Source organism: Silene latifolia, chromosome 7 (assembly GCF_048544455.1).
Source record: "Silene latifolia isolate original U9 population chromosome 7, ASM4854445v1, whole genome shotgun sequence".
In the NCBI taxonomy this organism is placed as follows: Eukaryota; Viridiplantae; Streptophyta; class Magnoliopsida; order Caryophyllales; family Caryophyllaceae; genus Silene; species Silene latifolia.
In genome coordinates, this window is record NC_133532.1 from 124,543,867 (window position 1) to 124,571,340 (window position 27,474).

General features: G+C 32.4%; 3 protein-coding genes across 3 annotated transcripts; all 3 read right to left on the reverse strand.

The window, feature by feature from the left end:
* Positions 1-3,381: 3,381 nt before the first annotated feature.
* LOC141592969 (sugar transport protein 1-like) lies at positions 3,382-6,013 on the reverse strand. Its single transcript, XM_074413878.1, has 3 exons — positions 5,578-6,013; positions 5,125-5,447; positions 3,382-4,588 (listed from the first exon to the last, which is right to left on the reverse strand). The coding sequence occupies exons 1-3, from the start codon at positions 5,708-5,710 to the stop codon at positions 3,473-3,475; spliced, it is 1,572 nt and encodes a 523-aa protein (XP_074269979.1). The 5' UTR covers positions 5,711-6,013; the 3' UTR covers positions 3,382-3,472.
* Positions 6,014-7,096: 1,083 nt separating this feature from the next.
* LOC141592968 (sugar carrier protein C-like) lies at positions 7,097-12,811 on the reverse strand. Its single transcript, XM_074413876.1, has 4 exons — positions 12,448-12,811; positions 11,419-11,741; positions 8,639-9,265; positions 7,097-7,763 (listed from the first exon to the last, which is right to left on the reverse strand). The coding sequence occupies exons 1-4, from the start codon at positions 12,578-12,580 to the stop codon at positions 7,269-7,271; spliced, it is 1,578 nt and encodes a 525-aa protein (XP_074269977.1). The 5' UTR covers positions 12,581-12,811; the 3' UTR covers positions 7,097-7,268.
* Positions 12,812-24,593: 11,782 nt separating this feature from the next.
* Positions 24,594-26,268, reverse strand: LOC141591361 (uncharacterized). Its single transcript, XM_074411674.1, has one exon. The coding sequence runs from the start codon at positions 26,033-26,035 to the stop codon at positions 24,869-24,871; it is 1,167 nt and encodes a 388-aa protein (XP_074267775.1). The 5' UTR covers positions 26,036-26,268; the 3' UTR covers positions 24,594-24,868.
* Between the last annotated feature and the right edge of the window lie 1,206 nt (positions 26,269-27,474).

The window sequence follows — 27,474 nt, forward strand, 5'->3', positions numbered from 1 at the left end:
CTAAGTTAGATCTCTTCAATTCATAAATTTATTGTAAATTCTATTTTCTGTTACATGTTAATAGAAACTATATCGTTTTACGTTGTTTTTGTGGTGTTTGGACCGGTCTTATTTAGACGGTTTTATTGTGTTTTTTTTCTTCGAGTTTTGTTTACAAATTATTGAAAATAACGAGTCGAGTTACCTTCATTATTTCCTCCATATCTTGATCCATGTACTAATGTCTAAACGAATATTCATGGTTGTTAGATATAGACTTAATTTCGGAGAATAAATAAATTGCGATATTATATTGAAAATAGAAAATGATTATCTAAACTATAGTGTTTCTATATATACGGAGTACAATATACAAGACACTAGACAAGTTGTTGCGTACGTTAAATTATATTGAAAATAAACATAAAGTATGAGTATTGTGGGATACTATGCAAATTAAAAAACGGGTGACTAGACGGACGTGGTCGCATGAATTTGATGATTGAGAGAGATGCCGATGCGCGTCACTAAACGGACCTGATCGCGTGAATTTGATGACCGTGTACCTCTATACAAATCCAAAGCCGGCTTCATTAGTTTCGGGTTTTTCAAATACGCAATTCTTCGACGGGCACTCGGATGAGTACCATATTTTGATTTTGGGTACTTATATTTACGTAACAACTTTCGCACGATTTTAGGGTCGTATCCTGCTGAAGCCATCAACATCATTCCTATGTAATCAGCTTCAAATTCTCGCCTTCTGCGAAAGAAGTTCTTAATAATATTTTCAAACCTGGCTCGTTTCTTTAAGGAAAATAGATATAAAGGTAAAAGATTGATGATTATATTTAAAATTTGGTTCGGAATACGCCATATACAGCGTTCCAAAAAATGTTGGCCTATAACATGTCCCATCTCATGTCCGATTATATGGGCTAGCTCGTCGTCTGAGCAATTAAGCGCCTCCGAGTAGATAACTATGTGATTCGACGGAGTTATCATAGCATTCTTCGACGTTGGAGATTCTATCACATTGACTTTCCATTCAAGACCTTCTAAATGATTTGTACTATACCCGGTCCTGAACCATCCGGTCTGGTTCATTTGATCAGCTCTACCTCTCCTAAAACCTGTGATATTCCTGTAATTAAAAATACTAATATTATTACTTAGCAATGATATTTCGAGAAAAAGGATTATATATCAGATGTACTACTTCACATTTAATGAGTTTTTGTATATTTTTTTTTTTGAGTTTTATAGAGTTTATAAATTACATTTTAGTTTTATGACGTCAAAAATCAAATTTTTCTGAGACGTCAAAAATCAAATTTTTCAGAGCTTATATGTATTTTTTTTTTGAGTTATAATGTGACTTTTTGAGATTAATGTTTTAAGTAAATGAACTCAAAAACTTTATGATAAAACTCAACATTTTTAAATTAAAACTCGAAAACTTTATCTTAATGCTAAAAAAATGTACTACATCAGATGTATAATCGACTTACTGTGATATTTCCCAAGGATAATCCGGTTGTCGTCCCACGGTCCAAACCGGGTTTGAGTCATTATTAGATTCGTAAGCCACAATATTGAATACTCTTTTTAACCCTAACATTTCATGCATTCCTTGCCCTAATTTACATGCAATTGACGCAACACGTAAAGTTTTATCGTGTGTCGATGGCAGAACTTTACCTTTTTCACCGTATTCCCCGTTTTCTAAAGCCTTGATAAAATTATCCGTATTCGTTTTTTGTGTTTTACTTGAGAAAATCTTAGGTGATTTAAAAGCCAAGAATCGACGACCCGAGAAAGGAACACGTTCAATTCTAATTATGAACATGTAATTGAACATAGTAAGCATTATTGCCCGAGACGTCCTACGAAACATCGTCATTAAACGTGTAAACGTAGGTTGGTTCGACGATTCGATGGGATAATGCGTAGGCATTGTAGCAGCTACTGGTTTTCTATTTAGTAAGATGTTCAAATTAAAATATATATAGAGATGTATTTTCCTAATTAAATTAGTTTTCCTAATTACATTGGAATTGTCTTTTGTATATTGTTGTAGGAATAATAATTTAAGAATGTTATGAATCTTTTATCTCGCGTGCAATTTTTCAATAAAACTAATCTTTCTAATTAATACAAGTATCTTTTGTATATTGTTGTACGAGTAATAAGTTAAGAAATCGGATCCGCCTAGTCAGAACTATGGCGAGTGTCATTACACCAGAGATCATAAGGAGAGTCCGGAGAACCCAAACCTTAAAGGTGCCCGGGTGTGCCTTAAAGGTGCTTGTTCCTCAACATTGAGGTCCCGGGTTCGATACCCTAGACGGGAGCACTGAGGTATTGCACGGTGGCCCTATGGGTCTGTTAAACGAGGTGCCAGCTTTCCGTGCTGTCGCGTATCCTCAAGGTTTGGATTCTCCGGACTCTCCTTATGATCTCTGGTGTAATGACACTCGCCATAGTACTGACTAGGCGGATCCAATAAGGTTTGAAAGGAAAGCCATTTCCCTTGCTTGCCAAAAAAAAAAAAAAAAAATAAATAAATAAATAAATAAATAAATAAATAAATAAAAGTTAAGAAATCTTTTATCTCGCATGCAATTTCTCAATAAAACTTATCTTTCTAATTAATCCAGGTATTGAGTTATTAAAGTGGAGATGTCTTTTTTTATTCGATTTTGGGATGTCTCATCAATTGTTTACCTTTTTATTTTAGGAATGCCTTTGATAGACAATTTATTCCTATGTAAACAAATAAGTGCTAGCCTTAAAGTTTCTCCATCGTTAAACTGTATTTAGATGGTAATCTAGATTATGTAATTAAGCATGTTATGATTTTGTTGTTCTATTATTTTGATTGCTAAATAATGAAATTAGATTCCTAAAGAGTATTAACATTATTAAAGTTTTTTAAAGTATAAATGTGATTTGATAACATTATTAAAGGCACTTCTTTTGTAACAATGAAGCTTGTTAAAAGTGATCGTGCGGCACTAATTATTATATAAGACAGTCTCATCATACATTGCACATGTTACATTATCATTTTGTTACAGGCGAACTTGTTTCGGGTATTCAGGGATGTACACCAGGTCGACCACCCCATTTTACCATAGTTTACGTACTTTGAATTGAAAAGACGTAGTCTCGACCTCTCTGTCCTTATCGAAAAATCCAAATGATGAACAATTAACAATGAAATTGAAGAAACAATAACGAATTCCATTAATATAAAATAAAATAAGTCATTAATAAAAGCAGCAACAAAATAGCTATATAAAAATTCTAAGACATAAACCCTAACAAAAATGTTAGAATATAAAACCGATCTTGAGACTCCAACCATTAGCTTAAGCTTTTGGTTGAGATCAAGATCGGTTTTATATTCTAACAAAAACTAATTAAATCCATAATTAATCTATCTACTAAAGTAATTACGGCGAATAATCAACAGACTAAACAAACTTAATTAGTAAACAGGCTTAACAGGTTCTTTGCTAATTCCCATCTCAAGAGCAGAAAGACCATTAGACGCATCATCATTCGGGATATATCGTCCCCAATACCAGTGATTCTTCCAAACCATACTCATCTCCTCGATTGGGATCCCCTTTGTCTCGGGCAGGAAGAAGTAGATGAACAACGACATTACGACAACAAAGAACGCGAAGAATATGAACAACCCGAATTTAAGGTGACAGAGCATGTTTAGGAAAATTTGCGCGATTACAAAAGTGAAAAACATGTTTACTGAGACAGTGATGCTTTGGGCCGCGGACCTGATTTCCAAGGGGAAGATTTCACTGGGGACCAACCATCCTAGTGGACCCCACGACCAAGCGAAGCCTGCCACGTAGATGCATATGAATAGGACAACTACTATGGCATACCATTCGGGGAGACTGGATACCTCTCCAGTCACCCCGAATTTAAGGCCAATGCAGATAGTTACGACTATCTGACAAATAAGCATTTGAGCACCACCTTCTAGAAAAAGGAATCTTCTTCCCCATTTATCGACACCATAGATTGAGACTAGGGTCGCAACCATGTTGACCCCACCAGTTATCACAGCGGACATAAGAGACGCATTCTCCTTAAATCCAATAGTCTTAAACAAGACCGGTGCATAAAACATGATCACATTAATACCTGTAAGTTGTTGGAAGAAAGGAATCGCGATAGCCATAGTAAGGTGGGGCCGGTATTTTCTTTCTAGAAGGTTCCTCCAAGGATGCTCGACTAGCTTAGAGGTGTCACTCGCGACTACTAAGTCATTAAACTCGTCTGTCACATCATCAACCCCTCGAATTCTCTTCAGCTTTGCAATTGCCTCGTCTTTCTTACCGCGTTCAATTAAAGAGTTAGGGGTGTCTGGCAAGAGTATTGCACCAATGGTTATGATAATGGCTGGAACCATAGCGCCTCCCAAACTCAATCTCCAACCCCAATTATGGATGTTCGCGAAGAAATAGTTGAGGACGTTTGCGATCAGGATTCCGACTGTTATTGAGAGTTGGAAACCGATGTTTAGTGCTCCTCTGTACCTGTATGGCGCCATCTCGGATAGGTATAGTGGTACCGACTGCAATTTCACATAATTAAACTCACGCGATTAGCGTAAGTTATTTAATAAATAAACGAATACCAATAGATTATGTATACTAAAATTTAGCTAGGTTATCGAGTAAACACAAATACTACGAGCTTATGTGTAATTTTTCTGAGCTTTTCAATTTTTTTTTTTTTTTTAGGTTTTAATGCGTGAATTTAGAAACTTTACAGTATATTTCAGGCAAGAAGAAGTAGATGAACAACGACATTACGACTACAAAGAATGTGAAATGTGATTAGCGTAAGTTATTCAAATAAACGAATTGAATACCAATAAATTATATTAAAATTTAGCTAGGTGATTGAGTAAACACAAATACTACGAGCTTATGTGTAATTTTTCCTAGCTTTTCAATTTTATTTTATTTTTAGGTTTAAATGCGTGAATTCAGAAATTTTACAGTAGATTTCACATTCTTTAAAACAAAACTCGAAAACTTTAGTATAGAGCTTGTATTCTAAAGCATTGAACCGGTGGTATAATCTATTAATTGTCGAGTAAATTACCTGATTAGCAAATCCGATTCCAAAACCAAGCAAAATACGGCCGATAATAAGCATGGCAACATTCCTAGCCGAGGCATTAATAATTGCACCAGCACAAAAGACAACACCTCCAGATAACATCGACAGTCTTCTTCCAAATTTACGTGTCACAGTCGATGCAACCAACGAAGACAGTAACGCAGCCAAGTATAAAGACGACGTAAACAACGTTAACGGCACACTATCGAATTTGCAATACTGATTTGTACTCGTGTCCGCAGTTTGCTTTCTATACACGTCCGGAAAAAACCTCTTTAAAAACATCGGCATAGACGTAACTCCCCCTAAAAATTTAAAATTAAAATTAAAATTAATCCATTAGTCATGTTTTTACGTATAACACATAATAAAAATTACGTAACCTAACATAACATAACATAACATTATCGATTAAAGTGAGTCCGTATAGTTTACCTGAAATACCAATATCGTAACCAAAGATGAGACCACCCATGGCAGCAACGATACATGTTGCAAGAACGTAAGGGGTAAGATTACCCGGGTACTCCCTACCGCCTTTACCGGCAAACACTGGACCTCCTGCCATATTTGAGAATTAAATTGTTTACGTAATTACGTATATTATTTTTAGCTAAGAAAATATAACAATTATTATGAGATGATTATGATTATGACTATTATGGAGTGTATAAAGGTGTGTTTATATAGGGTTTCAATTTTTTTTTTTACTTTATTTTTTTACTGTTAAGATTTCCTAATTTGAGTTAAATTAAGCTAATTAGTAGTCCTAGTAACGTTATCTAGGAATATGACATGGACTAGATAACGTGATTTCCTAATTCTACACAAATTACTATTTTATTTAAGACGGGAATATCCGTCTAATTGCAAATTTTAGGAAGTAATGGATAATATTTCTTTTTATTTAGTGTTTAGGAGACGATTAATTAAATAATGCTATCCAGGAATATGAGTGGACGGGATAACATGACTTCCTAATTCTCCACGAATTATTTTATTTAAGACGGAAATATCCGCTTAATTGCAAATTTTAGGAAGTAATGGATAATATTTCTTTTTATTTTGTGTTTAGAATTAAATAACGTTATCTAGGAATATGACATGGACGGGATAACGTGACTTCCTAATTCTATACAAATTATTTTTATTTAAGATGGAAATATCCGTCTAATCGCTAATTCTATCCCCTAACGAATTATAATTCTTTTTATTTTGTGTTTAGGAGTGGATTAATTAAATTTTTAATTTACGGAAGATAAGATTAATGAGAAAATCATTGACTGTATAACTAACTAGAATTTCCTTAATCTACGTTATATCTTAACTAATTAAGGTTGTTGGATATATGGATATATGGATATATTTCGATTTTAATTTTTTTATCTTATCCTTTTAAAATCCCTGTTTTACATAGTTAGTTATCAATCCAAGGAAACATGAAAAGTGCCTGTTACCTAAAAACCGTTTTTCTAACGTTTATCCTACCAGTTCACATAGTTATCATTATCCTTAGTTATAATTCGAGGGAAACACATAAAGTGCTCCGTTTTTCTAACGTTTATCCTTCTCGTATAAAGTACAAATTCATATAAGTAAAAATTCACAAGATTTCGCCTCGTTTTTAGCATATTCAATGAAATAATGTATCCTAAAGTCACACGTTAGAACAACCAATTAATATATTATACAACTGGTTGTATATACAACTTAGTCAATGTAATTGAGCGTTGTTACAAAGTGTCGAGCTCTATTAACAAAATTATCGAGTTATGATACAAAGTTATTGAGCTTAACAGAATAATTATTAAGCTCAATAACTTTGTGTAAGAGCTCAACAACTTTGAGACAGTTGTATAATGTTATTATACAACTGCTTGTAGCATAGTATTTGTGTAGAACAACTGATACGAAAAAAACATTACTATTGTATTCATTACGAGTTCTATCGACAACAATAATTGGAAAGAAGATATTGATTTTTGCAGTACGCGTTTTACCATGCACAAACGCTAATTAATCACGTCCATAATTAATTAACCCAATAATCCTACTAAAATAAATACACTTAACAAATTTCCTACACAATCCTTTACTAAAACAATTAAATTAAAAAAAAAACTTAATTAATAAACAGATTTAGAATTTCCATTCTTTTTAACTCCCATTTCAAGAGCAGTAGTTCCACCATTATGAACTTCATCATCCGGAATATAACTTCCCCAAAACCAATGATTCTTCCAAACCATACCCATTTCCTCGATCGGAATCCCCTTGGTCTCGGGCAAGAAGAAGTAGATGAAAACCGACATTACGACAACAAAGAACGCGAAGAAAAGGAATAACCCGAACTTGAGGTGACAGAGCATGATTAGAAAGACTTGTGCTATTACGAAAGTAAAGAACATGTTTACCGAGACGTTAATGCTTTGGGCTGCGGACCTGATTTCTAAAGGGAAGATTTCACTAGGGACTAACCAACCTAGTGGACCCCACGACCATGCGAATGCTGACACGTAGATGCATATGAAGAGAACGACGACTATTGCGTACCATTGTGGTAGGGCTGTTACGGCTCCAGTTGTACCGAACTTGACTCCGATGCAAATTGCAACCGCTACCTATAAGTAATCAAACTCGGGTTAATTGCGTCCTTAAGACAATTTTAACATAAGACGAGAAAATGTCACTATTTAACGATAAAAAAGTAATCAAACTCGGATTAATTGCAATTTACAATGTCAAACAATTGTATAAGTAATCAAACTCGGGTTAATTGCGTCCTTATGACAGTTTTAACAGTTTTAACGTAAGACGAGAAAATGTCAGCATTTAACGATAAAAAAGTAATCAAACTCGGGTTAATTGCAATTTACAATGTCAAAACAATTGTATAAGTAATCAAACTCGGGTTAATTGCAATTTACATCCATAACACGGTTTTAACATAAGATGAGAAAATGTCATATTGTCAGCATATAACGATAAAAAGTAATCAAAGTCGGGTTAATTGCAATTTACAATGTCAAACAACTGTATAAGTAATCAAATCAAACTCGGGTTAATTGCAATTTACATCCTTATGACAGTTTTAACGTAAGACGAGAAAATGTCAGCATTTAACGATAAAAAGTAATCAAACTCGGGTTAATTGCAATTTACATCCATAAGACGGTTTTAACATAAAATGAGAAAATGTCAACATTTATTTTGTAATAATAAAAAGTCACCATTTAACGATAAAAAGTTGCAACAAAACTAGTGACATTTAACGATAAAAAAGTCAGCATTTAACGATAAAAAGTCACCATTTAATGAGAATTTGCGATAAATCGACTCGAATAGATTTAAGTACTTGGCAAATGAACATTTGAACACCATACTCATTAAGACAGTTTTAACTTAAGACGTGAAAATGTCACATTTAACGATAAAAAAGTCACCATTTAATGAGAATTTGCGATAAATTAAATCGAAGGGAATAGATTTTAAGTACCTGGCAAATAAACATCTGAACACCGCCTTCAAGGAAAAGGAACCTACGTCCCCATTTATCGACACCATAAATAGAAACCAAGGTCGCCAAAACATTGACCCCACCAGTAATCACAGCGGACATAAGAGAAGCATTATCCTTAAACCCGATAGTCTTAAACAAAACCGGTGCATAAAACATAATCACATTGATACCAGTAAGCTGTTGGAAAAAAGGAATAGCAATCGCCATAGTAAGATGAGGCCTATACTTTCTTTGAAGAAGGTTCCTCCACGGATGCTCGACTAGCTTAGACGTCTCACTTGCGGCTACTAAGTCATTAAACTCGTCTTCCACATCATCGACTCCTCGAACCCTCCTAAGCTTTGACATTGCCTCGTCATGCTTACCGCGCTCAATTAATGAGTTAGGGGTGTCCGGAAGGAGTAAGGCACCGATACTTATGATAATGGCGGGTACCATAGCGCCTCCTAAACTTAATCTCCAACCCCAATTGTGGATTTTCGCGAAGAAATAGTTGAGGACGTTAGCGATTAGGATTCCGATTGTTATTGAGAGTTGGAAGCCGATGTTTAGTGCTCCTCTGTACTTGTATGGTGCCATTTCTGATAGGTATAGCGGTACCGACTGTAATTACATCATAATCAAAGTTAATTAACTTGTTTAAGATATTCAGTTAACCATTTACATGCAATATAATTAAGTTTAATCATGAACACAAAGGTCTAGTAACTTAATGGTCTGTCCTGGTGAATTCTTTACGTTTGTTTTTAAGCCAAAGGTCTAAGGTATGAATTAAACGTCACATTTCCCCCATATTTCTTTCTACTAATACTTTAAAAGGGTGCACTTGCAGTCTTGACCTGGCAACCGGGTCAATCGGGTCGGGTCATTTCGGGTTTGTAAAGTTCGGGTCGGGTCCTTTCGGGTTCGGTCATTTTCGGGTCAGCTATTATCGACTTATTTGTGGATAATAATCAGTTTAGAACAATAAATATTCGAGTCGGGTTATACTGGTCATGTCAATTCGAGTTCAGGTCATGTTCAGGTGTCGGGTCGGGTTATTCGGGTCGAGTCGGGTCAATTTTGTCAGGTCTAAGTACATAGTAGTTGCACATGAACTGTACAAGGACATTTCGATATCATTAAATGGTAAAAACATGCAAAAAAAACCGTAAAAGTTATCCTATGGACAGTGTCTTATGAGACCGTCTCATTGTATAATTTATGATAATGGTAATCGATGACTAAAGAGTGACGTTACTTAGGGAGTTATGGGTATTAATCAAAATTTAAAAGAGTGCAAGAGCAAAAAATAAGAAAGAGACTAATCCTAAAAGACAAAATTATAGTGCTAAATTAGTTCAAGTGGATGGACCATAGTCCAAAATTTACTTTATGTAAATTGAAAATTGAAAATTCATGGGTTTTCATTGTCACATGACGTTGAAAAATTGAACTATTTTTACGTTTAATATTCCTATATTAGTAATAGACAGAGTGTAGTTCTTAATGAAATTGTGTCATATGTAATTAATTACGAATAGTTGTGTCAATTTATTAAAGTGTGTTGAATGAAACGTTGAATTCTACACAACGGTACAAAAATGTCACTTACTTAATTGCTAGTGTATTGTTATCGAGTCATTTTAGGTATATAAGATATATATAATCATGTAAATTATTTCGAGTTTAGGCATTTATGTTAGAGGTGAACGGTGTTGAAATTAGTAGGTGAATTCGAATTAGACCCTATTGTGTAGGGATCTAGCTAACTTGTAGGTTTATTTCGATTTCATAACTTCTTAAATTGTTGTGTTCGAGTTTAATTGTACAATTTAAAAACATAATCATAAGCCCAAAATAAAAACACTCGTTTTAAGGTAAAAAAAATCAAAATAAAATGAATGCGAACCTCGGAAATGGTGAAACGGTGAAATGGAAGGTATTTATGAAACAGTTAGCGAAATTTTGGACGTATTTTAGAGACGTTACAAGTTAAGTTAAGTCGATCGAATCAATTTTAACAGGTCAATTAGATTAGGCTCGCATTCTAAAAGGCGTGCTAACTAAAGTAACGTATTACTCACATGTTTAGGTCTCGCCCACATGATAAGACATGATAACACATACATATTCACATATATTTTTAGTGCAACGGATCACATCAAGCAATTGTTATCACACAATAATTTTGGCAAGATGGGTGAGGTCACAACAACGTTATAGACAAAGAACAAGTCCACTAAATTAATGTGAAACGTTAGGAATTTAAAAAAAAAATGCTAAAACATTAAAAATTTATAAATAAGAAAAACGGTAATATATCCATAGAATAGTTGACTTTGTTTAATCACGAGATTTAAATATCTTTAAAAACGATAATATATCCCAAAATCACATCATTTTATTCCTGGTTTTTCAGGGTGTCAAATAAGTCACGAGAGGGCAGTAAAGTAGTAAACTCGAACATATCGTCTATGATATTAGTATATCACTATCTTAACCAGTAGCTTAAGACATTTTCGGAACATATTCGGAACAATTATTATTGTCATAAATTGTGACTTGGACAGGTGAACTAGAGCAAATACATTTATACATGAATAGCATGATTTTGTACAATTGTCTTATAATTTCTGTTTGAAAAGTCATTGTCATAACTAGTTGTAGTTGTTGCAGATTAGATCAAACAGAAAATATTTACTAGGGTTACCACATCCAAAATTCGAACGTAAATATTAAAACAATTAAATTAAAGACGAGATAAAAACAATTACCTGATTAGCAAATCCGATACCAAAACCAAGCAAAATACGACCAATAATAAGCATGGCAACATTTTGAGCAAATGCATTGACTAGAGCACCGGCACAGAAGAGCACACCACCAAATAACATCGACAATTTTCGACCAAATTTACGTGTTACAGTCGATGCAACCAACGAAGATAGTAATGCAGCCAAGTACAAAGACGATGTGAATAGTGTTAATGGGACGCTATCAAATTTGCAATATTGGTTTGTATTTGAATGTGCATTTTGCTTTCGGTATACGTCCGGAAAAAACTTTTCCAAGAACATAGACATAGATGTCACACCTCCTGAAAAATAAAGTGAATTCCGACATTAGTGACCATAACTCGTAACAAAATGGGTTAAATGAATCGTAAGGACAATACGATAAAATCCTTTTTCTTTTACCCTAGACGGTTTTACATCAGACTTACTGAATCATGATTTTTTTACCCATTTTCAAATATTTTGTTATAATAAAATCAATAAATCCGAACAAAAATGAAATCCTTTTTCTTTTACCCTAGACGGTTTTATATTAGACTTAGTGAATCATGATTCTTTTACCCATTTTCAAATATAAATAAAATTCTTTTTCTTTTACCCTAGACGGTTTTACATTAGACTTACTAAATCATGATTCTTTTACCCATTTTCAAATATTTTTCTATAATAAAATCAATTAATCCGAACAAAAATAAAATCCTTTTTCTGTAATATTACTCTAGACGGTTTTACACGAGACCAACTGAATCGAACATTATTTACCCTCTTGACATCATAAAGTCGATAAGTTTCCATTAATAACAAATGTAACAAAATCGATGATTAATACGAGTAAAAAACAATAAGGGTCAAATATTCTATTTACGGTTGACTGTTTTACATAAGACTAACTGAATTAAAAGTTTTACCAAGAATATCCGAATGAAATAAAATAGTAAAATCGAGCCTAAGATAACCCATAATGAAATTTGCGTAACACGATCGAATAAAAGAAGACTAAAAAGTTACCTGAAATTCCGATATCGTAACCGAAAATAAGACCTCCCATGGCGGCAATGATACATGTTGCAAGGACATAAGGGGTAAGATTTCCAGGGTAAGCTTTCCCTCCTTTACCAGTAAATACAGGACCTCCTGCCATTTTTTTTTTTACCCTTTTTTGTGTTTTATGGTAATTTTTTGTTCTTGTGTTTTGAGATTTAGAGTTGTAGAAACAGGGGAGCAGAAAGAGAGAAAAACAGAGAAACAAGAAAGTTGTGTAGTTTATAGTACACACTAGCACGTAGTTATAGCTACGGTGTAATAATAGTCTTGTGTATTAAAAAATGGTTGTATAGGAATGGGTATATATAGGGTTATAGCCTCTTGTAGTATTACCTGGTTATAACCGTCTTAAATTTGAAACGAGACAAATAATATCTTACTTGTTAGACTTTTATTTTTGTCTTATTTAACATATTTAATCCGTTTTTAACTTTAAAACGGATAAGAGTAGGTCTCCTGAGTGATGGTCTCTTAATAAGTTTTATTGAAAGACCATTGTACAATTTTAAGAAAAAGAGGTACTAAAGGTAATAAAATAGGTACAAATCATGATTAATGATAAAATGGGTACATTTATTATGTAAATAAGTACGAAATTACCATGTTATGATCAACAACAAAAGGGGTACGAAATACAAATAAAAGAGTACGAAAGATTGGTCTCTCAATAACTTAACCGTCTCTCCCAAGTTTTAGATAAGTAGCTTATTCTGTTGACGATTTTTTAGTCTACTGATTAAGACGGAATATTATGAACAATAAATCATATTGTTCCCGTTACCTATTTGACTTTAAAAAAAGGGTAATTTATTTTTTTCTAAAGATATTCTAAACTAGCCCATCTTTTATATTAGATGATGCTTTTTTCAAGTAATTAACTTTTAACTTTAAATTGGACAAAAAATACTTTGAAAACGAATTATTAAATGCTCCGTATATTAAAATTCGTCGTAGAAAAATATTTAATAAGAGTATAAATTTTGAATATTTAAGATAAATTATACGGAGTAATTGATTGTATCAAAATATAAAATTGACATACATTAATAACACAAAAACTTCGGAGAGACGGTCTCTCAATAGCGTTATTGAGAGACCTCTCATATGATAGGGTGAAGGACCCACTGAATTTCTTTTTTCCCTATTATGTCTCTCACTAAATTAGTGGGAGATGATCTCTAATGAGCCTACTGAATAAATAAATGGAATGTAATTTTTTCTATTGAAATTTATTTTCTTTAACACAAGGAGTATATTATACGTTCGATAAGAAACAAGCTGTCAATGACAGTTATTTTTAATTATTTTTTTTTTTTTTGGTTCTAGGAGTGGAATAATACTTTATTTTTGTCTTAGGATAAGATTAATGATGGAAGCATTGACTATGAATATCCAGATTTTGCGCAATTTGCTTGCAATTTTCTTGCTAAGGAAACACTTTAGACCATCTCCAACCATACTCAATACTCTTCCTCATCCCACTCTCTCTTATCACTTCTTACTCATCCACCTCATTATTCCTCAACTTTTCAATTTTACACCTCCAACAATAATTTACACTTATTCCTCATCACCCCCTTTCATCATTTATCTCTCTTACTTTAACATACCCCATACATTTTTTACAATAAAATCTATTTTCGTAATTTGTTCGGGTTTTCAACTCGATAATTTATTGACTTCGGTTTTAAAAAAAAAAAATAAGACGGTTTTTTAAAGTTAAAAAAATGATATTAAATAAAAAAACTCGAGAAAAAATTTATGAATTCTTAACCGTCCATTAAAGAAACGATATCTAGGAGAGTAAACAAAATCAAAGAAGAAAGAGGAGGAAAAGTCAAGAAGTGGGTGGATATATGTCAATATTACTATCTATCTGTAGAGAAAAAAAAAAAATTAGGAATTATAATGTAATAATTTTTTCAAATAAAAATTTTACATTTTAATTACTAGGAAGTAAAAATAAAAATGGCCTTTTAACACTAATTACATGTGTACATATTCAATAAAGTAAGAGTTTGTGAAGAGGTATGGTGTACTACAAAGCAATAAAAAAATGAAAGATGGTCCACAAATTGATTTCATGCGCAGCGTTGTTATCTTCGGTTTGTCGCTGAATGCTTCAATCCTCAACTTCCTGAGGATTAATAATTATTGTTGGAGCCAATATTTGCACCTCAATTCCTCTTCCTCAATTTTGTGAGGAATGCTATCCTCATGGTTGAGGATGGTCTTACTGTTAATTTCAACGTTGTATTTATGTACTTACGGCTGTTGAATTGGATCTCTTTGGGTTCCCATTTTTTAAGCTTATCCTAATCAAGGACTAATGCGAGTCCGTCTTTGATGAATCAGTAGATCTTACTTAAGACGTTTTATGTATCTCTTTAGTTAAGAACAAAAAATTTGTGATGATGAATATGTTAAAAGCTCAATATAACAATTAAAATTCGTTACGATATATTTGTGTACTTCATCTATTTTAATCATTTTTATACATTTGTTGAATATATGTGAGTTAGATTTTAATCAAATGTATACTCCGTAGAATGAATTGATTGAAATGGAGGGAGTATTAACTACGGTTAACTCATTTTTATTGAGTTGATCAACTATTTACTCCTGGCATTTTGAGGGATATACTCTCTATCAGACCGTCCCTTAAAAAATACCGTGTTAAATAAAATCTAAACTAAAAACAAAATGCAATAGAGTTGATCAATATGTAATATAATATTATCATGTTTTTCTATGATGAGACCGTTTTAAATTAGAATTTGAATTAAATTTCATTTTCAGACAATATATTAAATAAATAGTGCAAATTATGTTTCACGAGTTCTTGTTTTCGTCTTGAGGTAAGATGACACTCACAATCAGATATCTCCGTTTTAAATAAAAATTCGTGATTTAAAATTGGTCAAAAACAAGTGGATGGTTGGGAAGGTAGTCCATGACTTAAGTTATAACACTTTGAAGTTATAATTAGAAACAAATAATGAAAAATGCAAGTGCTCCATAACAAGTCTTAAAGAGTTGGGACAGGTCAGTTACAGTCCCAAATATGGTCACTTGCTTATTTTTGTAGTTGTTTAGTGTCAATTAGCGTGTGAGGTCTCTAATGCGGAATAGTATTTTATTGTACGCATTCAACTTGGGTTTTCGTTCACATAAAGTTAGGATATAATTAGAGTAAATTGAATATGAAACCATTAATTCAAACAAAAAGGGGTGGTCTGTTCTAGACTTGTCAAAAGGGTTTGTTTGAACCGAAATTATGAGTAATCTGTAATGACTAAGACACTGTTCTGTTCGGTTTAGTTTTAGTTTTCATTTAGCTTAGTTCGAATAACTTCAGTTTAACTTAGCTTATTTCAGCTCTATTCATCTCGACAAATTTCAATACAGTCAGCTTCATTCAACTCAATTCAGCTTAAAAGAACAGAGTTTAAGTTATTAGTGTGAGACCGACCTTTTAATAGAAGTATATGTAATATAGCTTTAGGCTGATCTATAGACATTGTTAATTCTAACAAGTTTAAATCTATTTCGAAGAATAATGCATCAAAAATTCAAAATACGTTTTTATTCAACAATTTTATCCATCGACTGAACTAGTTTTCTCTTATAAACGAGGTACGAAATAGATAATTTAATTGATAAAATCACTAACATAAATATTTAATACTTATAAGGGGGTGTTTGGTTCACGCCTGGGTATGGGTTTGGAATAGGGAATCATACCTGGGTGGTATCGGGTTGGAACTTGATACCTCATACCTTGTGTTTGGTTCAATTTTGGAGGTATAGGGTTAGAAATCAATCAAAGCTAAAAAAATCTTCAAAATACAATTTTTTTTAATAATAATTTTTATACTATTAAATCATGTAGATAAAATTTAATCAAATAAAAATATAAAAATATTTTTTTTACAATTTTTTTTATCACTTTTTAATATCTCTAATTTGATACCATAGGTATCAATTTCATACCCACCCCCCTCCATGGGTATGAGAAACCCATACCTCATGGGTTTGAGGTATGGGTATGAAACCTTTATTTCCGTCAAACAAACACATGGTATGAGTTTGGTTCATTCCAAACTCATACCTCATACCTATATTGGGTGAACCAAACACCCCCTAAGTTATAATAAGCTCCAAAATCTATAAAAATTGTCCTTATTATACCCTCAATTATCCAAATTAAAATGCAAGTAGGTCAAACGTAGAACCTTGAAGTTATTCGTAAAATGGATGACAATTGGGTTGGTGATACGATTTCGAACACAAAAAGCAACGACCCACACCCATTTTGCTACAATTCCAAGCTACTACCTACCTATAATTTCATCAACACTCATCATTATTCATTAACACAAAATCTCATTGAAGACGGCATGTATCCGTCACTTTGGAGTGACGGATACCATTTTCTCTCACAAATGACCCAAATAGAGGAGAGAGGGAAGCACATGGGGGTGCCCCCACCTTGTCCCCCTATCCGTTTTGTGAGTGACATTTACCCGTCACTTGCTCCGACCCGTCTTCAGCAAGACTAACTGATTCATTAATACACCTATTATACATTATTAATAATAATCTCAATAATTATCGTGTGCAACTATTGTATGTCAAAACAGACAAAATATGACAATTTTATGTTAAACAGTCGGTGTTTATTTTATGGAGTAATAAAAAGTTGTCACCTATTATATGATCGTACCATACAACGGTCTCATGGTATAAGTTGCGTTATAATCTACTTCATTAATCATTGTAATTATTGTAACTATATTATTGATTGAAAAAATGAAGAAAAATATTGCCTTCATTTTCACATTATTAATATCTTTAATTAGTTCACATTTACATGTCAAATTGCTGACTCGGATATTATGTGGTTATAGCCAAATTTTACTTTATCAAACTTTGGATAATAGCAAATATAATACGTCGGTTGTAAAGTTATAAAGTATACTAAGATTCACATTTTATACGTCATCATAATCATTACTCATCCAAGAAAAATCAAACAAGATATTGCTTTTTCACATTTAATTTGTTCTTTTAGGATTTTACATCATACAAAAGATATGGAATATTAGGTTGGATTTGAGTTAATCGACCTTTTTGTAAATAATAATATTTATATATTATTAGGGTTACGATTAGATGTCTCAGGACTCGATAAATTATATGCCAATGATTATAGTACTTTCTCTTAATTTTTATCCAAATAATAAATTTAATTTTTTTTTTCATTTAGATTGTTTTTATACTAAATCACTAATTTTGTATAAAACAGATCTCGTCAATGCGAAAATAACCAAATTTTTCAAAAGTATCGGTTTTACAATATTCTCGGGTAAGACTACTACCTTATCCAATAATTCTTGACTAAGCACATGCAGACCAGGTTATGGCCCAAACGAATTTCTAAAGGAAAAAGATATACATGTAATTTTGTTTCAAAAATATTTTCGATTATAATTATGAGTAAGATTGATATTTAAATCCTAAATATAATTTGAACCTAACTTCGTCCCCGTTGTCGATATGCTGACTTGCCAAATCTATATATTGTATAGGATTTGGATAATGTTTGCCAAATATAATTACGTCGGTGGTAAAGCTAAAAAGTATAAGAAGGTTCACATTATATATGTAGATTAATTAAATTATAAATGGATCACCTTTTGCAATAAATAGTGTAATTGAATGGCAAAAAGAGAAGGTGACTAACTCGTAGACATCATCAATCCTATATTATATGACACCGAATTATATGATTCATGTGAATCCTTTACAAAGACAGCTATTTCATGTCCCCTTAATTCCCATTTTTGTAAACTTTATTTACTAATTTTATGTCTACAAATCTACAATTATGTGTCATTATTATCATTAATTATCCTTAATTCTATATAGAGTAACTAATATAATGTTACGTGTTTGATGATTGTTTTATGGTGTTAATCATTCTATTTGTGTGATTAATTTGTTTCATTATGATAAACAAATATGGAATTAGAGGTTAATGATGCTATAAAGTTTAAAAGCTTGCGCGTTATTATGATAATGATCGATCAACCGGTCATTGTCTAAAACTAATTGTCATTTGACTCATTTCCGTTTATATGAAAATCTTACTCATAAATTTTTACTATATTTATCTAAAACTAAGAGTTATTCATGTTGAAGATTTGTTAGCATGTTCCAAAAATATAAAATAAAAGATAAAAATCTAAGACACATCTGTGTTAGAGCGGGGTTTTAAGACCCCACTTAAAACATACAAAATAATACGGAGTAATTATTTTTTCATGACTAATATAGTAATATGTCGTTATATCATCATGATCGATTTTCTAGTTTTATTGTTACTTTTCACACAAATGATTAAAGTTCAAACCGGTAACAAGTTACAAGTAACAAATAATAATGACTACTACAACGACAATAACAATAATAACACCATCATCATAAAATAAACAAATGGTAAATTTCGAATAATAAAATTTTATAGGTTTATGAGAGAAAAATAGACATAGTTATAGTAAATAAGTATGGAGAGGTTAATCAAATTAAAGAGAAACCTGTCACAGACGATATGTGGTGTCAACTTGGTTGGTACGTCAATTTATTATCATCTCCATAATTTCTTCCGAGTCAACGCTACCAAAATTCTCAACTCTCATCAAAGTCTTCCTTTAATTTGTATTATTTCACATAACTTTATATGTAGGTCGACTAATAGGAAAAACGCAAATTTTTATTTAAGACAAAAAGATAATTTAGATGAAAAATAGAATGTGAAGGAAATAACACAAATACTTCGATTTTATACCCTTTTTAGTAGGTGTACGTGTCTTACTTTCAGTAATATACCGTGTCAAACATGAACACGAACACAAAACTTTTTTTCAGCATATACATTATTCGAGTTTTAAAAAACATTTTGACCATATTGTATGTCTAATTCAGCATATACATTATTTGAGTTTTACATAGTACTCCTTTCGTAATTAATTAATTATAAATCAAGTTTATATTGTATGTATATACAAGCAAGTCATGTAAAATTATTGTCATTCACGGATGGAGCCAGGATTAATGCGGCAAAATATTTTATTGGGGGTGATTAGGTAAACGAGTAATGGTAAACAAGAAACTCAAACAAGTTATAATTTTAACTAAAAAGATTAAAATTTTCATTCGTTAACAGTGTTAAACGTCCATTTTAGCCCCTCCCTATCTCCACCACTGTCAACTGTCGTCATCATATTAATGAAAGTCCAAGTAAACGGATCACTGGAGCAGCTATCTATTTTGTAGTGACGTTCCATGTAGAGTTTTCAATTGATGGAGGTGTTTTTAGTGCATAATTCTCATTCTTTATTTAATTTTCTCACACTAAAACACAAAAAAAGGGACTTGTCTTTTACATTTGTTAATAGTATCCAAGACTTGAACAAATTTTGCTTAATCATATATTAACGGTTTTAAGTCATTTTTCTATAGCATACGTGATACAGTTAACACAATCTATCTTTTATACGGTTATAGGTATAAGGTTTGAGTTTCTAGCACGGTTTAAAACCTTATGTCCTATTTCCATCTTTGCGACTCCGTATTATAATGGTGCCCTTGCTAAATTCATTTAGTTGTAACCAAAATTGGATATGACTGAACCCGACCATCATATCTAAAAATGAATCAAACTAATCGAAAAAAAGTAAAATTAAACAAAATTATACTAAGTTCTAAAACCTAAATTAAACTTAATTTAACAAAATAAATTTATATCCAAAAGAATCGGGCCTTTAGTAGGGCACTAGGGCTGGTCAAACATTCGGGTCAGTCCGCCCCGCCCTGACCCACCCCTTGGGTCACTTTTAACCCGGCCCGATCCATCTCTATTTCGGGCCTGTTTTGGGTCCCCCAAGCCAAGTCTGTCCCTCGTGAACATTTTCCCGGTCTGTCCCCAACTTGCCCCCATCTTGGCCGGGTTCGGGTCCCCCAAGCCAAGCAAGACCCGCCTCCAACCCAGCCAGCCCGCCCGTTTGACCAGCCCGCCTTAGTAACAAACCCAAATATCTAATTCTATTGCAATCCCTAATTATCAATCAACATAAGTCTCTTTAGTCTATACTTGCATGTCATCAATCCTTATCTAACTCCAAAGTCTTGAGCGTTGACTTGTTGACCAAAAGAAAAGTCCCAAAAAGGAGGTTGCACACCGTAGAGAAAATGGTAATATGGGCCAAGTGGGCCACATCCCCGGGTTCATACCTACTGCATACGAGTATAACGTAAGAGAGCAACTCTCCTATAGGGCCGTCTTATAGCATAGGAGTATAGGACTAGCCCAAAAGAAGAGAAGCCAAAAAAAACAATTAAATTTATTTATATTTTAATTTTATTTTAATTTTATTTTAACGACTCGACATTTTATGATAAAAACTAACATATCTAAATATACAATTTACCAATATAAAATTTTAGGTTTTCAAAATAAAATAATTTTCTAGAAGTTTAATAACTAATTTATTTGGGCTTTTAATTATTGGGTTAGACTTATAGAAAAGTGGTCTCACACAACAATTTGTGAACTTAAAATTATGGGCCAAACATGCTCAAATCTCTATTTGTTTAGTTCATTGGGTTAATTAATGACAATAATCCTAACTGTAGACGATCTTCTCATATTAATCTATACTACATTTTAACTTTAAGTAATTTCAAGTATTGGCTCATCTTCTAAAAATAGACAACGGTAGATTTTAACTTGTTTTTTTTTTTTTAATGAAAAAACTGATATAGTACTAACTAGTCAATTTACTATTTTCAAAACGATCATTTCCTCATATTCTTTTGTCCGTCATTTAATACAATTAAGGTGGCTTTAAATGACCTTTAAGTGTTTTGAGAAGTAGATTTGATATTTGAGTTTATTATCAGTACAAAATTTGTTTAGATTAATATGAGAAAGTCATTTATTTTTAATAAATACGGACACATTTAAATGTGAAAGTTCTCAATATAAAACATTACCAAAAAAAAAAAAATTTATAAGTTATTATTAGTAACTGTAATTTAGTTGATTTTTTTAATCCTATGTTTAAAATGGTGTTATGTAACAATTTGTGTTGATTTTTGTCATTTACTTTGCTTTACTTTCTTTTTTCATTTTATATGGAGTCCCTACCATAAAATGAGGAGAATAAAGGTAAATTTCATCTTTATTTGAACTATACTTTAGTACTTTACTCACTATTTATAACTTTTTTTTTATATCAATTATATTGTGGTCAAAATTAAAAAATGATATAGGCAATTTACCAATTAAATTTGTTATTTGTTCTTTGTTAAGGTGAAAAGGCATGTTACCTTGATGGACATGAAAGCTTGTACTAGTCTTTATGCAACATGGTATAAAAAACCAAAATATTGTACTCAACTTATGCTATTTGACCATTTTACAATTAAATACCGATAGACTTATGGTAAAACACTAATTTTTATTTAATATTGTCTTAATTTAAGACGATCCTCACACTTGATTAAAATAGAGTTGAAAATAAAAGAAAATAATTAAATTAATACAGTCTTAAACTATGTAGATTTGCATTCCAATCATAAAATTGAGACACCTATCTTAAAACACAAAATCTTGTTTTAATGGCATAACAAATCCAAATAAGTAAGATATGATAAGGTTAGTAGTCTTAGGTTCTGTCTTTTTAGACTTAATTTCAGTTTATATTAATTATGTTCAGTTGAACTAATCTCTTCACAAATTAACTCTTATTTCAGTTTAACTTCATTCAGTTTAATTAAAATCCATTAAGTTTAATTGAGCTCGTTTCAGCTAAAAAAAACAGAGTCAATACAATATCAAAATAATTTTCTTAATAACTTTATATATCCATTTTAGCATTAAAACGAATACTTACGTTTTAAATAAAACTAATTGTTCTTAAAATATTTAGGCTTTGGTTATTTTCTACTCTCAAAAAAGACAAGGCAATGTGGTGATGCATGCTTCTAGAAGTAGAGTGGTCAGAGAATCAGATGCTGAAGTAGGCTTTTGAGCAAAGGATCACACCAAATCAAATTTGTCCCAATTAGATATCTATTCTGCCGTTATCTACTCATCACAGTGTCCTTACAAATTTGAATTCTCCAATTTCTTGGGAGATTATTAGGTTGCACAAATTCTTGTTTAAGACGGATATTATTGTTTTAAGTTTAACATGAGTTTGATATACCTATGTAAAATGAATAGGACAAATAAAGGTTTGTCCTATATAGTTATATACCGATATGAGGTGAGCTTAAAACAGATAATGTCGTCTTAAACAAGACTAGCTGATTATGTTAAAGGTAAATTAAATCTAAAATTTGACGTAGTACTCTTGAATCTTGATGTTTGCCACTTTGCATGAAATACTAATTTTTCGGTCAATTTTTCCGACCGAAAAATTTTAAGTGATCGTTATTCGTTTTTACGAGTTCAAAAGATGATTTCAAAACTCTTTTTAACTCTTATGAGTAGACAACAACTCTTCTATAAAACCGTCCTATACCATAGAACGGGCCCAATAGGAGAATAACTCGCACACAATATTTAATTTTATTTACATATTAATTTTATTTTGATAATCCGACATTTTAAGATGAATACGAACATGTTAAAATATGTGTAAGTTATCAAGTTATAATCTTATGTTATTAAAAAAAAAAAAATTGTACAATAATATTAACTTTTTAAATTGGATTTTCGGTTACTGGGGCTATCTTATTGATAAATAAGTCCTATAGAACAATTTAATGAAATCACTTGTAGTACATTTTATTGGCTTGGGCCAAAAACGTACAACTAAAATTAAGCATGTTTGGCCCAATAGAAAACCCAAATTCTCCCAAGTGATTCACTTAAACTTGCTCATTATTTGTGTATTTTATATGTTCTTGTCCAGGGACGGAGTCGGGATTTACAGTCACGGGGGAAATCAAGTAATGACATAACGTAAACCTAGAGAAAATTCGAAAATTTGAATTAAAATTTACGAAATTTTTCTTGGCCAGTAAGGGCAAACGCTCCTGCTAGCCCCCTAAATCTGCCACTGTTCTTCTGGGTTTAATGAAATGTTTTTATACAATTCCAATGTCCTGTTTTTCCTAGTAATGGATGGAAAGCTTACTACTTACGTTCTCGCAACATGTATTGTTGCTGCCATGGGTGGTCTCAATGTCTCATCTTCGGTTATGACCTCGGTATTTCAGGTAACTTTCAGGGCTCCCTTATATCGATCATGCATGTTATGTAACGTAATTTTTGTTATTTGTTTTACGTAATTTCATTTTCCTAGCCATGCTCTGCCACCTCAAGTTTGGGTTGTTCATATTCTTCGCTCTCTTTGTAGTCGTCAAAAGGCGCTTTATTAATTTTTCACTGACCGCCTTTTGACGACTACTCCCGCGCTCTGCAGGTTGCAGCCTCTATTCCGCTAATTAATTTCATGTAAAATTAGCCTACGATACAATTTCGCGACACTATCCGTCTATCCCTCCATATGCCTCGATGAATCATTGTTTCTATATTATTAGTCATTATGCAAACATGTTAAATTCTATAAACGGGTCTTAATCACACCCATAAAAAGCAGTAAGTAAATAATACAACCAGTTGTATTGATTGTATAGTAAAAAAATATTTTATAATAAACTAAATTATTTGAGCTTAAACTTATACATTACGAGCTTTATTTGAAAGAATCCGAGCTCCATTATAAAAAAAAATTGGTTTTAAAAAATTATAACGAGAATCAAGAATAATATATATAAGCTCAATTAAATTTTAATTTTAACATCAAAACATTTAAATATAAATAAAAAATTATAAAAGCTCGAAAAAATACACGTAAACTCAGTTAGATTTGTTATAGTTGGCTCTTGTACAACAAGTTGTATAGTAGTAGTGCATAAAAAGCGTCTCGTTATTTTCACGTTTCGTTACTCTATGTTAAAAATTTAATTAAACGAAAACACTAATTACAATTAACACCATCACACAAATAAATCAAAATTTGTGATTACCAACTATATTAACCACCAAATTCAAAAGAAATCGTACCAAAAAAAAGTTTTCGCCTAGTAGTTAAGACGTAGATATACAGTAAATGAAAAATCGCAAATTCGATCTCCTCATCGTTATGTTGTATTGTACTCCGTACGAAATAGCCCCGGCAAAGAAATTAATTAGTCACGGTAGTTGACGGTAAACATCACCGTTTACACCAAAAAAAATCATTATTACTCGTATATTGTATTAACCTTGCACCTCATTCTGCTTCATTCGAAACAAAAAAAATAAAAATTAGAAAGAAATGTCAATCTCAATAAGATTATCTTCCTCATCAACCTCGAACTCGTTTTTAAGCTTCTTTACGTCAAGAACACTTTTATTATTATAATCATCATATCGATGATCTAAAGCTATCTCAAACATGCCTTCTTTTTCTTCTTCCTCCCACGTAGATGAGCTACCCGTATCCGTATCCGTATCCGAACCGGATTCTATATACACGTCCACGTCGTCTTCTTCGCCCTCGTATGACTCGTATATGACCTCTAGTGGTGCACACACGGCCCACCCTACAAAAGTTTCCGTACTATATGGGAACGGGTCGTTTACCGGGTCGGGTTGTCTTTGCTTGTCTTCCTTGTTGGTAATATCCGTATTGATAATTTGTTTGAGCTCGGGCTCGAGTCCAAGATTGTTGATGGGTTGGTTTTCGGCCCGGTTGCTATGTGTTTCAACTTTTTCTTCCTCTTGGCTAAGGCTGCTTTCAATACTAGGCTCGAGTTTGTGTTCGGGTTTGGGTTTGGGTTTGGGTTCGATTGAGGTCTGGATGCCAAGAGGAAGGGATCTCTTGTTAAGCTCAGGCTCAGGCTCAGGCTCAGGCTCAGGCTCAGGCTCGGGCTCGTTCTCAGGCTCGGGCTCAGGTTGAGGTTGTAACTCGAGTTGAGGCTCAGACTCGGCCTCAGGTTGAGGTTGTAACCCGAGTTGAGGCTGAGGTTGAGACTCGGGTTCAGGCTGAGGCTGAGGGCGAGGCTCGGGCTTAGGGTAAGACTCGGGTTCAGACTCCGACTCAGACTCAGACTCAGCCTCATTCTCACACTCGGGCTCAAGCTGAGGCTGAGACTCGAGCTTAGGCTGAGGCCGAGTCTCGAGCTCAGGCTGAGGCTCAGACTCGGGCCCAGGCTCGACTATATTTGCATGTGATTGTTGTTGTTGTTGTAATGTTTGTTGAGATGTACCTAATCTTAAAAGGGAGAGGAGTAGAATTAGAGTGGAGATTAATATAAGAGAAACAATTAGTTTAAGGCTATTAAAAGGAAAATAAAGAAAGATTAATATGTAAAGAGTGATAATGCTAGAAAAGAGTGGATTATAAGAGAAAATGGATGATGTTTGTGATGAATTTGATTCCATGATTATTAGTATTAAATTGATATATGAGGAAAAGAAAAGAATTTCCATGAATTAATAATAATATTGATCATATTGGATTTTTTCATTGAAAAATGTTGATATTTTTGTGAAATAATGGAAAGTTAAAATAGCCATATAACTAAAAATAGGATAGCAATGGGGTAGGATTGTAGGAAAGGCTAAGAAGTTATGGTGCATGAGAATAGTGATGGATTTTAAAGGGAAAGAAAAAAGAGGGAAAAAGGGTAGGGATATTTTTGGGGAAAGTTTGAATAGTGGAAGTTGGGTATGTAATGGGGTATAGTGTTTTAGGACAACTTTTTGCATCTTATAATTCATTATTTGCAAATTCTTATTTCAGACTGTCATTTTTTGTTTGAAGCTTTATATAGGTATATGTGATCAGTTTAAGGTTAAAATGTAATCAAAATGGTATAAACAGTGTTATAATTTATGATAACTTGTTTTATAATAGTGGTCACATTTGACTGTAAAATGGTTACAAAATTACATTTTATTACTTCAAATGAAAATGAATTCCGTCTGAAGCAAGATCAATTGTTCATTATTATGGCTTTGATGAAATATTAGCAGTAGTTTTAGTTTTAGGGGGTGGAGGCAGTGTGGAGCCATGAATAGAATTTAGTGGAGGCGAAAATAATACGGGGTGAATTGGTAATAATATAAGAAAAATTCGAAAAAAATTGGAGAATTTTAGTTAATTTTAGCGGGGTAAATGTGCCTACTAGCGCCCTAGCTTCACCATTGAGTAGTTTTCAATCTCATGCCTCTATCAACTCCCTTCATTCGAATTACAAATGATTTAACATATTTAATACTCGTATCTTAATTTTTCTGTTAGATACCGATTTCAAAATTGCTCTAAGAACCAAACAATTTTGCTTCTACAAGAAATCGAGCTATGAGAAATCGATCTATGGTCGATTTGCTCTTCTAGAATAGAAACAAATCTCTTTATGTAGTAGGAAAACGTCATTATAAGTATCTTTTAGCCATTCAAATAAACACATTATCCATACAATTAATCTAATTAATTAAGTGGATTAGAATAATTATTTGAATTGAAACATATGTTAATATGTTCCACAAATATAAACAATTTACGTCAATCCTATCATGCCATGCAAGATATTTTAGATTGACGTACAAAACTTTTGTAATCGACATTGTAATGTTTATTCAAGCTTCATAAATCACAAGCATGGACAATTGTCACATCTTGAGTATTATCAATGTTTTATATCTTTATGAGATCAATGAATGGCATGTGATTTCAACCATAATGATTGTCAACTTTCTAATGCTTATTACACCTTCCAGATAGCTTAACTGGTCGAGTCATAATTTATAAAAGGTAGTCCAAATAACCCGAGTTATTTAAACTTATTAGTATTGATATCGATCCGAGTTTAGAATCATCCACTCCGCTAGCGGAGTCAGAATTTACAATTGGGAATAAGTAAAGA

Coding starts and splice junctions, on each gene's coding strand:
- LOC141592969 (XM_074413878.1), bottom strand. CDS start 5,710: ATGGCAGGAGGTCCAGTGTTTGCCGGTAAAGGCGGTAGGGAGTACCCG. Junction 5,448..5,577: donor TTACGATATTGGTATTTCAG/GTAAACTATACG, acceptor TTAAATTTTTAG/GGGGAGTTACGTCTATGCCG. Junction 4,589..5,124: donor GAATCGGATTTGCTAATCAG/GTAATTTACTCG, acceptor GTGAAATTGCAG/TCGGTACCACTATACCTATC.
- LOC141592968 (XM_074413876.1), bottom strand. CDS start 12,580: ATGGCAGGAGGTCCTGTATTTACTGGTAAAGGAGGGAAAGCTTACCCT. Junction 11,742..12,447: donor TTACGATATCGGAATTTCAG/GTAACTTTTTAG, acceptor TTTATTTTTCAG/GAGGTGTGACATCTATGTCT. Junction 7,764..8,638: donor TTCAGATGTTTATTTGCCAG/GTACTTAAAATC, acceptor GATTACTTATAG/GTAGCGGTTGCAATTTGCAT.
- LOC141591361 (XM_074411674.1), bottom strand. CDS start 26,035: ATGGAAATTCTTTTCTTTTCCTCATATATCAATTTAATACTAATAATC.